This window comes from Myzus persicae, unplaced genomic scaffold, assembly GCF_001856785.1.
Source record: "Myzus persicae strain clone G006 unplaced genomic scaffold, MPER_G0061.0, whole genome shotgun sequence".
In the NCBI taxonomy this organism is placed as follows: Eukaryota; Metazoa; Arthropoda; class Insecta; order Hemiptera; family Aphididae; genus Myzus; species Myzus persicae.
The window spans coordinates 390542-407805 of record NW_019101002.1 but is presented as its reverse complement, the minus strand read 5'-3'; the positions used below and the strand labels follow the sequence as shown (position 1 = coordinate 407805).

Here is a 17264-nt window from a genome sequence, read left to right as displayed (position 1 = left end):
ATAAATAAACATAATATTAATCAATTACAACTTGTATATTAAAAATACATAGTTTATTTATCAGTTATCACAGCAATTTCTAAAACTTTATCGAGTAATATATTGGTAATTGCCAATTGGTATCTATAAAGAAAATTTGCATTTTTATATAATAGTATAAAAAAAATATATCTAGCACTAAGTAAAATTTTTACTTTATTCTAGTATTGTATTGTCAAATGTAGAAACTTATTAATTTGCCTATATACATTTTTAAATAAGGCGTGCTCAAGTCAACAAGAGATATTTCAAATGTGCAAAAAGTAACTTTTACCAGTAAAATAGTTAAAACAAAAAAATAATTTATAATACTAAAAAAAAAATCATAATAGTAATTTTTACAAGTATAAATGTATAGATTTTCTCTTTAACTAATCATATTGCAATATGAATTATACAATATCATATATAATTACAAAATATATAGGAAACCGTGTGAAACCCATGTCCCTTATTCAATATTATAATTTCATCCATCAAAAATATTTATGAAAATAAAAGTTTAAATATATAGTAAGAAATACATGTCTTATATGTTTAAGTTTAAAAAGAAAAGAATGTTTAAATTAAGCTCTTTGGGCTGGAATAATAGAAGAGTCTGATATCAATTTACAATTAGATGAAAGGTGAATGTCATTTTTAGTTTTACCAATTTCAGAATTTGTAGTTGTTTTTGGCTCTCCAAATGCAGACGCATTTTTAGTTATTAGGTTTTTAATACCCTTAAACTGCTTTCTAACTAAATCCATACTTTGATTAGCATCAACAATCACTACCTAAAACAAACAATAGAATACACATTTGTTAAAATCTAAACGGTAAATTGTTATCAATCAGAACTAAGTTCTATAACTAAAAGTAGTTTTCTAAATGAACAAGATAAAAAACATAAACATACATTATGTTTATCTTAAGAATAACAAGGACTTGCATTCTTTTTACCTCAACCTTTGTCAAGTCTATAGTTCATCTAACATTATAATAAATTTACTTACAGGTATATTCTTTGGTACGTCAGTATTGTGTACATTTAACCACTTGTCATGTAATTCATGTAAATGTTGTATGTATTCCAATGAAACATCTTTTTCTTCAACCCTATTCCTGGTTTTGATTCTTTGGTACGCTATTTCTGGATCGGTCCTCAAATAAACTAAAAAAAATTTTAAAAATATATTTAAAAAAAGTTTATGATTAGATTTATTATGCCATACTAATGAGGTCAGATTCGATTTGAACATTTTCTATTAGCCACTTATACCATGCATCTAGCACAGAATATTCTGGAGCCGCCATAAGGTTGTCTTTGTATAAGTTTTCAACAAATATATTTCTGGAAATGTAAATATTTTATATTGTTATTTAAATTCCTTCTTATTCATCAAATTAGTCATATCATACAAACATTTTAAATTGTATTCATTAAATTGTAATTGCCAAGTATAAATTAAAAGTACCTACTCATGCACCTTTTATTATATAGTATATACTATGTTTCACAATAGAACACACCAGTTCTGCACAGTCCCCTTTCCTTCATGTCACCCTACTATCAATACTGTTTTCCCTATAGCAGGATGTTGCATTGGGATGAACAAAAAAACCGATTTTGGCTGGGCCACAGTATGTTTTCTGGTGGAACAAAGTATGATAAAATTCAACACAACTTAAAACCACAATAGCATACATTTAAGTACAAATCAACTATACTCCAAGCCACAAGAAGTAACTCGTGTCCCAACCAAATTTAATTTGATTCCCAACATTTCCCACCTATTTGACATATCGACATTTTAAGGTCACAATTGTTAATGCTCTACACTCCACAGCGCCACACTGAATGGCACGAAAAGGGGGGCAATGAGGCTTTGTAACATTCGCGGCCATGAGCGAAACGGGTTACTCTCTCATGGCACAGAGTATACATTTCTATTTATATTAATTGAAGTAGTTATAATATTCATGTACTTGTACATTTTATGTTTAAAACAAAAATTGTTATTCGATGTTAACTAATTTAAAATTAGGATAAACAAATTTTATTTTTTGGTTTAAGTATATTTAAATTCAATTACTCAGATTGTGAACATCATTGTTTAAAAATCAGCTATCTTTTATTGATATTTAACGTAAACAAATAATTACATTTATCTATGAAGTGTTTAGCTAAAAAGGAAATTTGACAATATCTAACAACTAAAATTATAGTTAATTATTTAGTAATAATAAGTAATAACTATATAGTAATCATTTTTACCATTATAGTTTTATAATAATAGTTAATTAATATAAAGCAAAATCATTTTCATGTTTATTACTCATCATGATTAGGGAGAATCGCGGAAAAAAAAGTCCCGGTAAAAAAAGTCTCACACTAGGAAAAAAAAGTCCCAATGAATATATAAATACATACAAAGTCATATAATATCATAAAAGATGTTAATTACTTACAATTTATTACAATAATAAATAGTCAATAATAAGTACTTAAGTCAAATAAAAGTAAATAATAATAATACAATTAAAGTACCAATATAATTATAATAATAATGCTATAAAATGCTATAATTTATTATGGTAGATGACAAATATATGTACAAGCATTTTATTCATTACACTTACACAGTTACACACTAAAATACAAAGCACAACTTACTATAGAACTGTACAAGTACCTACAAGAATAATATTTTTTTTTCGGGACTTTTTTTTCCGATTACCGATTAGGGAACATTAAAGCAATGCTATAAAACTATAAAATTTAGATTAAATATTGAAAAAAAACATATTTCAATATTTTATTTAAAATAATAATTATTTGGTGTTTCAATATAAGAATATTTATGACAATGTTTATTGAATACTGTGATATATTATTATATATTTATATTTTTTACTCTTGATAGGCATTAACTTAGGTACTAATAATATATATTTTCCCAGTCAAATATTAAAATGATTAATAAACATATTTTAAAATTGTATTCGTGTCAACACAAATCACATACACAAGTCATTGAAATGCTTAAAATATAGACTACACCATACAATTTCAAAAATAAAAGATTATTTAACAGTGCATTATTTTATTACAGAATTAAAGAAAAATTTGAAATTATTATTTTTTAATGTAGTTAAAGAGTACCTAGAATTTAGATTTTTAACAACAATGATAATAAGTAGAATTGTAGGACAAGTTGGCATGAAAACATTTCCATAATATTATGACTGTAGATTGAAAAATAATAGGTGCAGGCAAATTAAAACGAAATTTAAAATTTAAATAACTGCTGTTGGTAATAATGTAATCGTGCCTAGTAATTTGCTATTTGCCATTTTTTTTAGTTACTCATTAAGGTTAGGAATGTCAGTCATTGAATCATTTAAAATAATATTTTGTAATCATTAATCAAACACATCTGGTTATCAATTTGTTTAAATCAAGAAAAAAAACCGCCATACCCCCCACTATCAATATAATAAAATATTATGTATATATATATATGTATGTATCTCAATATAGGCATTAGGCAAGCATGAGGCAACGCCGTCATTACCAAAAAATTGTCGAATATTTTAATACGAGTGCATCCGGCTAAATGAAATGATTTTTGTGACAGCAAATTGAAACAAAAACATAATAATAGTTACCAAAACACCTGTAGAACTGTACGAAAATACGACCGTGGGTAGAGCGCACACTCGAAACAACTACTGACTTCAAAGGCCCAAGATTCAAACCGAAAAAAAACGAGTATCCCCTCGTCAATTTAACTCTCACCAATTATATACTTGTTATCCCATTACATGCCAGTTTTACCCAATGCAACGGCTAGCCCATGACAATTTTGTTGTCCACCGCTAATATAACAATAGCATTTAAACAATACGATACTTAAGAACAACGAGATTGAATGGGCGGGAAAAAAAAATATTAGGATAAATAGACAAATTTCAAAAATGAGCCAATTACCTGGCGCTGAAGATGGACCGTTCCATTATCTTGATGTTCTGCCCGGGTAGTTCTGGCCTGGCCTGGTGCAGTTCCAACATGGTCCTCTGCACGATCGATTGGAACGCGAAGCTCCACCGTTTCGGGTCTTCGTACATCAGGCCCTGGAAAAACGAAAGCTTTTACAACACACCGTACACGGGTGTAACGTAGGGACGGCCGCGACCGTTACGACGTGCTCACCAAAAAGTTGTGGCCACGCACGTCCTGCCACTTGTGTACAGGCTCTTTAGCGAGGAACACGTTCGGGCAGTCAGCAAACTGTTCCAAGAACGTAGTCTTCCCGCTGCCCACGTTACCCTCGACGAACACCGTGTACGGCCGGTCGCAGTATTTGTTGGCGGCCATGTCTGCTCGAGTCTTGGAAATAAACTCAGCGGCGATGTCGTTCGGTAGTCGACCGGGACGTGAAGTGTTCGGTGGATGGACACGGAGGCGCGAAACCGGCGGGGCGCAGCGAAGCAATGACGTTGTAGACAAAGTAGACAGGCCGCGGCGGCGTCGACAACACAAACACAACGAATTCATCGCTTTTAACCGCCAAAACGCGTTGTCCCCCCTGACGACCCGTCGTCGTCGTTGTTGTTGTTGCTGCTGCATGCCTGCATTACAAGTTACAACCAATTACAACCCAACCGTTTAATGACAAGCCGCCGCTGTTATCGCTCTCGAGTCGAGACTATTATCAATTCAAATGTCATCACGTGGGACGTGCGCGTGACCGGCAACGCCGCCCGCCATAATTTTGTAGGTTTTGAACTTTGGGACTTGGGTAATAATTTCTTAATTGAAAACCGCGAAAGAAAAAAAAAACACACCACAACGGTGGAGCTATGAACAGTGGGTTTCAACCTTGAACACTTTACGCCCCTATCTCACTAATAATAATAATATAATCGGATGGACAGATGGTCGTAGGTCATTCCCCCCTAGGTTTTTACATCTGAAACTCAAAAAAACGAGTTATTACTGTTTATGATCATTTCATTAATTTTGTTGAAAGCAATTCCCCGGTATTCGATATCTATACGGCTGTAATATTGAGTTTAGATCACCGAACTGCATACATATATTATTAAATTAAATTTTCAGTGTACAATACCTATCGCATCGCATATAATAATCTATATAAAATATAAAATATTTATAGTCATGGTAACTACTGACTGGTAAGAACTAATAAAAAACAACTCAGAAGTAATTTATTATTACAATATTATGTATGTCAGTTATGTCTACATATAATCATCATTGACTTATTAATTATTCTTTATAGTTCTACGATTATCGTCAATTATAATACGTTGTACAGCACTATATAACACTCGCCGATAAGTGCATTATTATAATTAATAATATATATTAACAGATATCGAGAGTCAAGTTAACGGTTGAGTCATACACAGTATAATTGTCACCACATGCGACATACCGAGTAATCGCGGGAAATTCCTAGATGTTTATTTTCGTAGTTGTATATTTAAATATTGTTCGCATTCTGTTGCGCACTTGCACTTTATATTTTCATTTTTCCCACTATTTCTGCCGCTATCCGGTCGCAACATTTTCACAACAACACTTTAGGGATCCAAATAGTCAAAACACAATTTTTTACACCATTCATCCTCGAACAAAAATAATTACATTATATATGATTTATGGATGGCCTTACCAGAGGTGCATATAATAAGTGCCATGTCGACTAGTCACCGGCACCTTGTAGATACTTTTCAAGTTTTCTGATGCATCATTTATGTATTATCGGGGGGTGCCAGCAAAGAGTCATTGCACCCACTTGGATTTTTTGGACCAAAAAATCAGTGTGTAATAATTTAAATATGTGAGTATGTGACTACGTATGTATGTATCACATACATTTATAATTTTACACCCACTGAACTGATTCTCTGCGGGCGCTCCTGTGTATTATGATTTAGGAATATTCAGATACACGATGTGCCTACTAATTATACAATGATTAATTATTATAGTATTATACCTCATCAGTAGTCAGTACGTCCCATAGAATATAGATAGTACATCCTATATACCATGGTTTAAATATACCATTTATGGTTTGTTTAGCCACGCTGTATACTTGCCTATTGTTTACATATTTTGTATACATTATTAGATTATAAATGTCATTGTTATAATTACCTATACAATATTAGGTTCAATTTCAAATGTTCAAATTATTTTTTTAATAATTTTCATTGGGTTATTAAACAATCTGTACGCAGTTAAATTTTAAATAATAACAGTATAATGGGCCGAAGAAATATAATATTATTTGTATAAGCATGTCGACATGGTAGAACGGACTATCCAGCGATGATGCTTAAATGTTGTTATCCTTATATATTATTTAAAAGATTTATTTATTCTTTTTTACGTAGGCACCAATTTCGTGACGACACTATTTAATATTTTTTCAATTTTTTTCACAGAATTGTCCAAATACCTTCTTGAGCGTCAATAAGTCGTCCGATTTTTTCTTTTCTTTTTTGTCTGAAGAAAGGGAGAGGGGAATTGTATTCAAGGGTTACGTTTATTTAGTGTTAAAATTAAGCGATTTTTTTTTCACAAGTTGGTAACGAATGAGCATACGAGTGATACGACTTTTTTGACTGAAAAAAAAAATGTATCTCACGAGGTAGCAGCAAGAATTCAAGCTGGGAATAAATGTTACTATGGATTGTCTAAGGTACTTTGAATATCCTATTATAACAAAAATATTCTATAACAAAAATGTATAGTCATATTAAATTTAGTTTATTAAAGTTCACAACTGTTAGGCTTATGAATTTAACAAGGTACTTACAATGACTACCAAGAAACATTTAAATCCACTAGTTAGTTAATGATTTTATACATATAATAAATTTTACTCATGAGCCACATGAAATTACAATAAATGTCACATGCCCCAAGTTGCTGACCCCGGGTATGTACCGATATAAAGCTATATGTACTAGTTCTCATAAGAAAATATATATTGTCATGCATGTACTCAGAGCAGATTGTGGAGAGAGCATGTGCAAGTATGAGGTACATAGGAGTGAAAAGAACAAAATTCCTAGCGTTGGCGTCCATTTGGTAATTTGTAACTTTGTATTGATGGAACCAACAAAAGTATTCATTTCTTCAATGTGATCATTACTGAGGAGGGATTACAGAAGTACAGACTCCATCACTATAGTAGGTAGTTTTCATTTAAATAAAATTAAAAAATAAAGCTATGTTTGGAATATTTAATCAGATTAAATATTTAAAACATTAAAACATAACGAAAAGGAATTTGTATTAATACTAGATATTATGAAATAATGATATATTACGGTATAATTGACATTTATGTACACAAATTGTATTGTCAACAACAAACTATAGAATATTACTCCCAATAAGCGTTCAGTAAGTCTTCAAAAAGTTCTTTTACAACTATTTTATCATATTATCATACATACAAACATAATAGTACAATAACACATATAATAGAAAACATTATTTTCAATCACAGAAATATAAAACTGAACAGCATAATAATTTGGTAATTGTAAATTTTATGTATTTCAGAAGTAATTTCTTATTACATATTATATCACTCTTTAAATTAAAACAATAAAAATATATTACATTTAATAATAATCAAGCACCTACGTTTTCTGGGTCTGAATTTTCGCCAGCATCATAACTTGAATCAGATAATGGAGTAAGTGACCCAGGAGAACTTCCACCACTCTCAAAGCTGCTGCTGCTACTGCTACCACTTGAAAAATGATCATTCATCCCACCTGCTGCCATCCCTCCAGCTATCATTTCTTCCAAATATGATGGAAACACTAATTAAACATATGAGCGCAACTTTTATTTTAAACTACTGTTTACTTAAACATTAATTATTCATTATGTAAGACAAAATAATAAATTATTGCAATACGTACAAGACATGTCTTCATCTTCTGACCCTGAACCTTCAGAATCAACTTCTTCATCGTCTTCTTCTTCAACCTAAAATTACAAATATGATTAATTATAGTTTATCAAAATAATCACAAAAAAACTTACAGCTTCATCTTCGTTTCTAGATCTACCAACATCATATATTCGTACAATTGACTCATCGATATTTTCAAACATTCCTTGATTTTCAACAATAGCTATCTGAGTATCAGAACTATTGCAAGCCATATGATATATGAATTTTTTAACATCAATAGTAGCTAATCACGTAAAACAATTCATAAAAAAAAAATTATTATTATGTTCTAAAATGTTTTATAAATACAAATTTAACATTATGTTCATTATATCTACCTATATTTGAGTAGTCATTAGGATCTAAAGTTTTAAATGAAGTTTGGTAAGAGGAATCATTTTCAATTTCTTGATCAATCACATACAAATACATTCCTTCTCCTGATTTAGAGAATGTCACATCACATTGATCAAGACTTGACACTGTACGCAACAACTGGAATGTGCGCATATCCCAGACTTCTGTATTTGATATAATCTTTGAATGTTATAAAAAGCAAAAAAAAAATAGTTTTTGGATTACAATAGAAATCTAATATATTTTATAAAAAAAATATGTCTTACCTCAAGTCCATTTGGATGGAAAATTCCACTCACACATTGATTTAATTTATCAAACTTGTGGATTTCTTTTCCAGCGTTGGCATCCCATAATACACCATCTGATAACACTAATTCATTTGTAGCATCAAATGTTGCTCGATTTCTACTGTACTGATTAGAATGTCTTGGAACTAATGATATTATTCTTTTACTGGTTTCTAAATCATATATCTAAGAAAAAAATTACAAATTAGAAGTTAATTATAATAATTATAATGGGTATCTGGAATGCAGTAATTACTGTTGCTATTTCAGCTTTAGTTCCAAGTATTTTGCTTTGGTCATAATTGCTAAAAGTGCAGTATTCTTCATGGTCCAAAGAATATCTGAACAAAAAAATATTTTAGAACATAAGACTTAAAAAAAAAACAAGTTAAAGTGAACTTACTTAATATTGATTTCATTTTCAGTTATAGACCAAAGAGATGTCAAAGGAGATCGCCAAGAAGCAGATGATAACAACAGCTTTTCATTATTACTGCACTGTAAGTCTATAATATATGAATCGTGGGCTGATAATGATAATTCTTCTTGAGAAGTAAATAAATTGAATACTTTAATTTCACCGTTGTATGTCCCAATAGCAACACGATTTTGGCTCTAAAATTAATAATTGTATTTTCAAAACAACACATTTTATTTAAATAGACTTACCAAAAATTCACAACAAGTGAAGTATGCTTCCTCATCATCCATGTGGAAATTGCGAGTTGGACAAAAACGACTGTGTATGAGTCTTTGGTCTAGTTTTCTAGAATGTATGTTTTTGGAATATCGCATAGCAAAGTTTGTACACATTGAGCTCCTTGGCTTAGGATCAGGACATTTGTGTGGACTATAAAAATATATGATGAAGTATATATTTGTTTGAAAATGTAATATTTAAATACCTACACAAATAAGTTGAATTGAGGACATGTAACCATAGGATGCTTGCATGAAGCATGTTGATTGGTTAAGTATTCTGTAACAATAGATTCTAAACTAACTTTTGAGTTAGTATTATTATCAGTAGGTAATGTTAAATCTTGGTCAATTTTTTTATGAACTGACTTAGACATAGGTGACACAAGTTCTAGCTCTGGCTCTGGTTTTGGACGATTTTCTAATCGTCTAGATAAATAAAATACAATTGATACATTCGTCTAAGATATATAAACATGATTAATAAGCCAAATATTAAATAAATAAAAAATACCTATTGACATTCAAACGTATTGGGGTTGAATTTATTCTGGCACTAAATCCAGCACCTAAAGGACCATTTGACGAATTGGCTAACTCAGATTTTTGGTTCTGAATCGAGTGTCTAGAACTTATTGGGGATATTCCTCCTCCAATTGACCGATTCTTTAGTATAAAAATATTTATTAGTATTTATGTAATTAGCCAATAGAACTGTCATAATTAAAACAGTTTATTAAGAAGATGTGATACCAGCATGTATTGTGTCTCTATCTTGCAAACGTTTAGCATAGAAAATTTGTATTCACCAGATTCTATAATATTGTTCATTTTAATATTATTCTAAATAGAACAACTATCATATTTGAAGGTAAAAAAATCTAATTTTTCTTGTTTCATAATTTAAATGCAATTTATGAACTTTTTTAAATTTTAATAATTAACACACTAATAACTCGCTTTAAAATAAATATATAAAAACCAAAGTGGCTAGTAACAACAGATAACATTTTTACCTTTGAATAATTAGATACTTAGTCAATTTACGGTAATATTAAATCTAATAACACAAAATAGTTTCTGCTGAATTTATAATAAACAAAAGATTAAGTTTGGAGAGACGGAGACAACAAAAGCAGACATCAAAACCTCTTAATCATAATACTTACACGGCAATGGGAAATATATGTAAATGGTATAGACTTTTTCTCAGCTATATTAAGATTAGCCTCTTGAACTAATGATTCTGCAGTTGTGGACAAACCTTTTGCCACTAAATGTTGATGCATTAAAAGGAGCAATTGTTGTTCATTGAAATGAATTTTAGTTTGTGCAACAACATTTGCCTACAAATATAAAATAATGTATACAGATATTAATTAAAATTTATGATTAAATAATTTTAGTCATTTAGTGGCACCAAACTAGAATGATCATATGTTCTGTTTAAACAAGATTGTCGTTTTAAGAGAATCATGTTCCCTTACCCAACAAATTTTGGATAGGGTATGCTTTTTCCATATTGTAATACTTATAGGTATGTGTATTGTGTATACAAAGCTGATTACATGATAATCTTATGTTGGATAAATAGTTTAAAAATTTAGAACAAAGATAACAAAGAAAGTATTAGTTATTGTGTATTGTTTTGTAGGAAAACCTTTTTATAAATTATATAATTACAATTAAGCTATGTACACATAAAAGATACGATACAGAACAGTGTTAACACAGAATTGTTTAACTTACAGAAGGGGGGGGGTCTAAAATGGCAACGAATTGATTCATTGAACATACAATTGGTGGAAGATGTAGGAATGTGTGAACGGGTTTGGCAAAGAGAAACTTTAAAATTAATTAGTGATAAAATAGTTGGTTAGTCAATCGCGCCAGACAGCAGATCTTTAGTAAATTTCAGAATTAAAACTAAATTATGTGTTAAGTTATTTATTTTTTAATATATAAGTAACTAGTTATATGGTCTTTTATTTCCAGTAGAATAAGTTTGTGTCATTATTATACTTAAAACAAACTAGTCAAATCATCTTTGATACAAGTTTTAGTATAGAAATTTGCACACTCAAGGCAGAGACAAAAAAAAACACACTGTAATGTCATTGACGTGGTTCATTATTCAAGTGTGGGATAATTTTTAACAGGTTTAGTCTAGAAAATGTCTATTTCCTTTTTAATACTATTTTTGTAATACATTCCATGGATATACTTTAAACAAATATTTTAAAAATAGTTTGAGTAAGAAATCATACAACTTAAAAACATACTCGATTTATATTTGCCAATGATGCTTCTATTTCAGCTCCATTACTTTTTTTTTTCCCTGAAACTAATTCTATTAACTCTAGAGCATATTTTTGAAATGTTACATGTTCTTGACGTTTTTCTTGCAACACAGGATTTTTCATCAAACCTATAACATATAATAAGAAACATATGTATTCTTCAACCAAATAATCCATACAAAATTATGTATATACTCTGGCCATTAAGAGAGCACTTATGGGAGGCAACCAAAAGTTATCAGTTATTGAGCATTTACAGCAGCAATTAGGTGGTTAAGTGGGAGAAATTTGGGTACGAAAACCGTGGAGCTCAATCATTTGGATGCAAGAAGAAGTAACGCTCTCTCAGTGGCGATAGTATAAAATATATTGCATTTTCTAATTGATAACACACTTTTAAAGATGCATTCACATCAAAATTCTAAAAATAATTATTTACATACTTTGTAATTGGCCACTAGTAAATAAAGGTAATTTGCTAATAATTTGTCGAACTGATTCACTGCGAGCCAATCCAGCTAAAGCACGACTTGCTAATCCTCGTATAGCGTCAACATCCGTAATTGGTGTTTTAATAGTCATTAAAGTAAGTAAAACCTATGATTAAAAAATGATAAGTTTTCTCTAAGTTATACATGCGAAACCATTTGGATAATTCGAGTCATATACTCGCATAATATTCAAACTACTCAACATATCACAAATACTAAAACTAAACTTACCATGATTCCATTATTATTTCTGATACAATCCCAAATTTTTTCTATCACAGCATCATCATAAGTCTTAGGTGTTCGTTTTTTAGCTGATCCATATGATGAATAGTATGCTATACTTCCACTTTCCTAAAGTATAATATTATTATTTGAATATATTACCAAATCAAATTGAAATTTAGAGTTCAATACAAATATATACCCTATGTATTGGTGCACAAACACAAGTTATAATGACAGAGAGTGCGGCTTTTTGAATATCAGCGTCCAAAAGATCACCTTCTGCTGCTTTTATAATAATATTTAATCCAACATTGTCGTTTTCAGCTTGTGGGTCTTCTTCGTTTGTAGAGGTGTCATTTTGATTATCTACAGGAATTTTAGGCGATGGTACTTCACATAATGCCAATTGAACTTTTGGTAGTACAGCACATATGTTTAATACTTCTAGAGCATTTTTAATCATTTCACATCTGTAATGAAATTTAATGATTTAATATGCATAATTAAAGAAATCAATTATTATATCTACTCGTGCCTTCCGGAAAAATTCCATTCATGGGCCAAACTGATGATTTGCAATAATAAACCTAAGCCACCCAATTTAAGCAATTGATCAATCGGTGTCCAATGGCTCTTCAGGGACACAGCATTTGATAATAGCTCTATTTCTTCTTGGACTTCAGCTCGAGATTTTTTTGTAGACTAAAACAACATGTAACATATAATATATATATTGTTTGCTTAGTTAAATTATTAAAATGTCTTACTTTATAACCAGGTACTGTGAAAAAATTATGAACCATTGTTGATGAAATTAACAGACCAGAATCTCTCATTTTTGCTCTACGTATTTGCTGAGCTTTTATATGTAAATGTGCTTCAAAATAATGTTTCAAACCAGCACAGACATGACGAATAATTTGTCTTGCAGAACATTCAGCATCTTCAGTTAATGAACTATATGCTGGATCTTCAGATGAAAGAATAGGCAATGTACTAACCTATAAAAATAATTGTAAGGTGTATATTTCATTTACTAAATTTAACCTGGAATTAGTAAGTCATACCACATTAACCAGCTTACGTAGTCCATCATGGTTATCAAATATTTCTTGAATAACTCTAAAATGAAAACTATAACTGAAGAACATAGTTGCGTGACATCTACTAGAATCATGAGAACATTCCAACATCCAAAGTGCATACCTTGTGAGCGATGATTAAAGACAAGTTAAATATAATATATTATTTAACAGAAAATAGTTTGACATACTTTACAAGATCAACAAGGACATGTTCGGGTAAAAGACAAATCCTTTCCATTGCTTCCTCGCAATATGACAAATAATAAAAGCAAATTGAAACACCGGTGGATGGAATACTAGGTTTGGGAATTAGAAGTAATTTCTAAACATAAAACAAATTAATAGATTTTTTAAATGACGTACATTCAACATTTTGAATATATGAAAAAGCGTAATTATTTCTTTCACATAAATCTCAAGCAGTGGTTTCAAACATACAACCCTCAAACCCTTTCAAATGTGGCTCGTTTGAAACAATTACCAATGAGAAAAATTGTGCTGTTCATATTAATTGCATTCGATGATTTGCAACTACTGGTTTTTTAGTGTAGGTACGGTATATTGTATGGAGTATGTATAACTTGTTCGTCAATATATGTGCTAAATGTAAAATCAGTCAAGGACATATTTTTTTTTTAACCATGGTGAGATTTACTATAAATTTGTAGGAAATTAAGTAATAAAAAATATTAAGAACTAAGATGTTTTACATTTGACATACATCCCAAATTGTGTGTGCAAATATAGGCAGCCTAGTACAAAAGAAGAGATGTCAAGTCTCAAGTGTAGCAATTTAAAAATAAAAATAAAACACCTATGTACATTTTTTTATATAATACCTAGTAATAAATAACTACAGTAATATTTAATAACAATACATTTAATTTTTGTTTATTCGGTTTTATTTTAATTATAATTTATTAATATGAGTAAAACAAAAAAGTACAAAAATACTTTGGTATATAAATATATGACTAACTAATAATTTTAGTTAAGAGACCACTACTGATCTAAAGCATACATTGTCACCACATTTAGTTGTAAACCATACATAAATTAGCAAATATGTATCTACTATTTAGTATTTACCAGCAAGTATACTAGTATTTGAGGTCCCAGACCAAATATAATTTTCGGCAGGTATCAAAAACTAACTTTAATACAGTTGGGTTGACAATCTTAACACATCAGTAGTACTTGGTAAGTTAAATCATAATAATATATTAAGTGCATAACCATAACCGGCACTAACAATAATGTATGACATATTATAGTAGGCTGTTTTAATTTTTCAAGCAGAAAAGTTTGTTTTGGAACCATCGCAAATCCAAACACAATTTAGTTTAACACTAATTAATTTACATAATATATAATAAACATACTTGTAATCCTTGTGAACCAATAAATTCGGTAGCAAATTTTTTATGGCATAATAGTGCAGCCAAGTATTTTAATGCTTCAAATGTTAAATAACCATTTTGTTTTTCTGAAGAATTGATTATTTTCATAACTAAGTTGAGTGCATTTTTCTCATAAGCATGGCTTAAAAACTAGAAACAAATTATTTTCATTATCATACATAATATACATTATAACATAAAATACATACTTCTTGATATTCCCCAGTTGGTACTAAATATTTGAGACAGTAAACTAATTTAGTTGTCAAAGTGGGTGGATAGATTTGTATCCAGTTGCTTGCATTAGACTCAGTAGAAGATGAATTACTATCACTACAAATACCATTTTCTTCTCTTTCTGAAACATATTTTGGGATAGAATAATTAAAATAAAATAGTATAAAAGTGAATTACAGTGTTTGGAAGAGTGGAGAATTCATAGAAATAATTTGTTTTATGTGTCGAACATATTCATTTTAATATAAAAAAGAATTAGTTATGGAACAGAATCACTTTAACCTGCAGAAAATAAATAACTTTTTTTGATTCTTCAGAAGTACATCAATAAATATAATTATCTCATAAGAGCAGACTGAAGCTAAATAAAATAGTAGTAAAAGAACTCTGATGTTTGTGACCCACTAAACAGTCATAAAGAAAATATTTTTGTACATCATAATGGTCAATTTTAAAGTAATATAATGTAATAAAGCATATTTGAAAAATATTTTGATGAGACTTTTAAATAATGCGAATATATTTAAAATACCCAATACACAATTAATAATTTTTGATATTTAAAATTCATTATATATTGTAAATTAACATATATTTTATAAATAATCTATATTAAGAATGAAAAATTACTTTTTTTTTTTGGAGATGGAGCACCTACATCTTCACTGAGCTGATCACTACTGACATTTTTACATGGCTGTGTGCATTGATTGATTTCATTTTCTTCACAAAACTGAGTATAATATGAATGTAGACGATCCAATATAATTGGCACGAGCTTATTATTATCTTCTCTAAATAATTTTAAATTATATTTTAGTAATATATTAATGTATGTGTCTATATATTACAATAAATATTGAAAATATATATATACACACTTGAAATTAGCAGCAATATCTGTCAACTCCATACAAGATGCCAATAATCCTGTTGCATAAGTTTGCAATGGTTCATTATTATTTTCTGCCCAAGTGAAAAGCCTTTGAATAAGTTGATCATTTGCAGGCTAAACAACATAATTTCTTTTATGTTTCCAAACACTAAGTTTATAAATAAAAGAATTACTTACACTTTCAAAAACAACAGTAGTTTCTAAACCGGGTATGAGGTTCATTATAAGCCTGCATGCAGCAACATTTAAATCGTGGTTATCCTTAGTCCGTCTTGGCCAATGATGTTCTTTTAAATAATCCATTACTAACTAAAAATATTTGAATAGTACAAATATGAATAATATAAATATTATTATATTAAGTTAATAAAATCAAAATTTGGAATAATTTCAATATCTACCTTATTCATTAGAGAATCTTTGCGAAACAGAATCTTATACATCTGACCCAATACACAGGTAGGATCTATTCGAGATGGATGACGATCATCAAAAGGATCTGGATCTTTTTTAAGATAATTTTTTGATTCTGCTTCAAATAATTCACATAATCTAGAAAAATTTAAGTCATATTATTGACATTAATACATTTAATGTCAGAAAATAGTTTAGGTATAGGAGAGTAATTTTGATTAATAAATAAGAAAATTATACTCCTACTTCATTATGGGTACCATAAATTTGCTTGAAATTGTATTACATAAATTTCAAAATTAAAAAAAGGCCTGAACAAGAAGCCATACATCAAGCAATTAACTTATAAATGTTGAAAAGATATTCCATCATTATAATATTATGACGATTTCAATTACTTGATCAACGTCGGTATAGGGTTGTAGTTAGGGGTCGGCATTTCTTCTTCCCATCTCCGGAGCAAGTTGGTCAGCTCGCTGACGGACTGCTCCATAGCTCTAATCTACGGTAACTAAAACACCGAGCGACCACTGTGGCGGGACGACGTTCAACCCTGTTGAAAATATTAACAATAATAAATAACGATGTACAGCGGCGTCCGTTCAGTGATGAAAATAAAATAGAAAAACCGACTTCGGGTTCTATTTTATCTACGGAAAACTAAACTAGGAACCTTAATAATGACTACTCGTGGCTCGGGATGCAGCCGACGGTAACATAAGAAACGCACACGGTTCTTCTTTAGTCGGTTCCGCCGACACCGCAAGCACAACAACAAGCAATAAACTAAGACTAACAACCAGAAACGACTAGCAACACCAGTCACCAACTACAA

The 17264-nt window shown here is 29.9% G+C and overlaps 2 protein-coding genes across 3 annotated transcripts; both read right to left on the bottom strand.

Annotated features, from left to right (window-relative positions):
* Positions 1 to 16: 16 nt before the first annotated feature.
* Positions 17 to 4666, bottom strand: LOC111027242 (deoxynucleoside kinase-like). The gene is made up of 5 exons (XM_022305526.1): positions 4235 to 4666; positions 4013 to 4155; positions 1254 to 1372; positions 1035 to 1192; positions 17 to 815 (listed from the first exon to the last, which is right to left on the bottom strand). Exons 1-5 carry the CDS (start codon positions 4649 to 4651, stop codon positions 606 to 608), a joined length of 1047 nt encoding a protein of 348 aa, XP_022161218.1. The 5' UTR covers positions 4652 to 4666; the 3' UTR covers positions 17 to 605.
* A 2702-nt stretch (positions 4667 to 7368) lies between these two features.
* On the bottom strand, positions 7369 to 17249 carry LOC111027239 (protein mahjong-like). 2 transcript variants are annotated; one of them, XM_022305521.1, is made up of 27 exons: positions 17103 to 17249; positions 16828 to 16982; positions 16417 to 16567; positions 16193 to 16324; positions 16002 to 16129; positions 15751 to 15914; positions 15093 to 15241; positions 14866 to 15033; positions 13672 to 13805; positions 13466 to 13604; positions 13166 to 13399; positions 12928 to 13100; positions 12598 to 12868; positions 12402 to 12524; positions 12123 to 12276; positions 11662 to 11807; positions 10549 to 10725; positions 9894 to 10045; positions 9590 to 9808; positions 9350 to 9530; positions 9084 to 9295; positions 8937 to 9021; positions 8657 to 8866; positions 8372 to 8570; positions 8123 to 8277; positions 7999 to 8065; positions 7369 to 7896 (listed from the first exon to the last, which is right to left on the bottom strand). In XM_022305521.1, exons 2-27 carry the CDS (start codon positions 16920 to 16922, stop codon positions 7703 to 7705), a joined length of 4212 nt encoding a protein of 1403 aa, XP_022161213.1. In that variant the 5' UTR covers positions 16923 to 16982; positions 17103 to 17249; the 3' UTR covers positions 7369 to 7702. The 2 variants fall into 2 exon arrangements, with proteins under 2 accessions (XP_022161213.1, XP_022161214.1); XM_022305522.1 differs by having other exon boundaries at positions 12934 to 13100.
* Between the last annotated feature and the right edge of the window lie 15 nt (positions 17250 to 17264).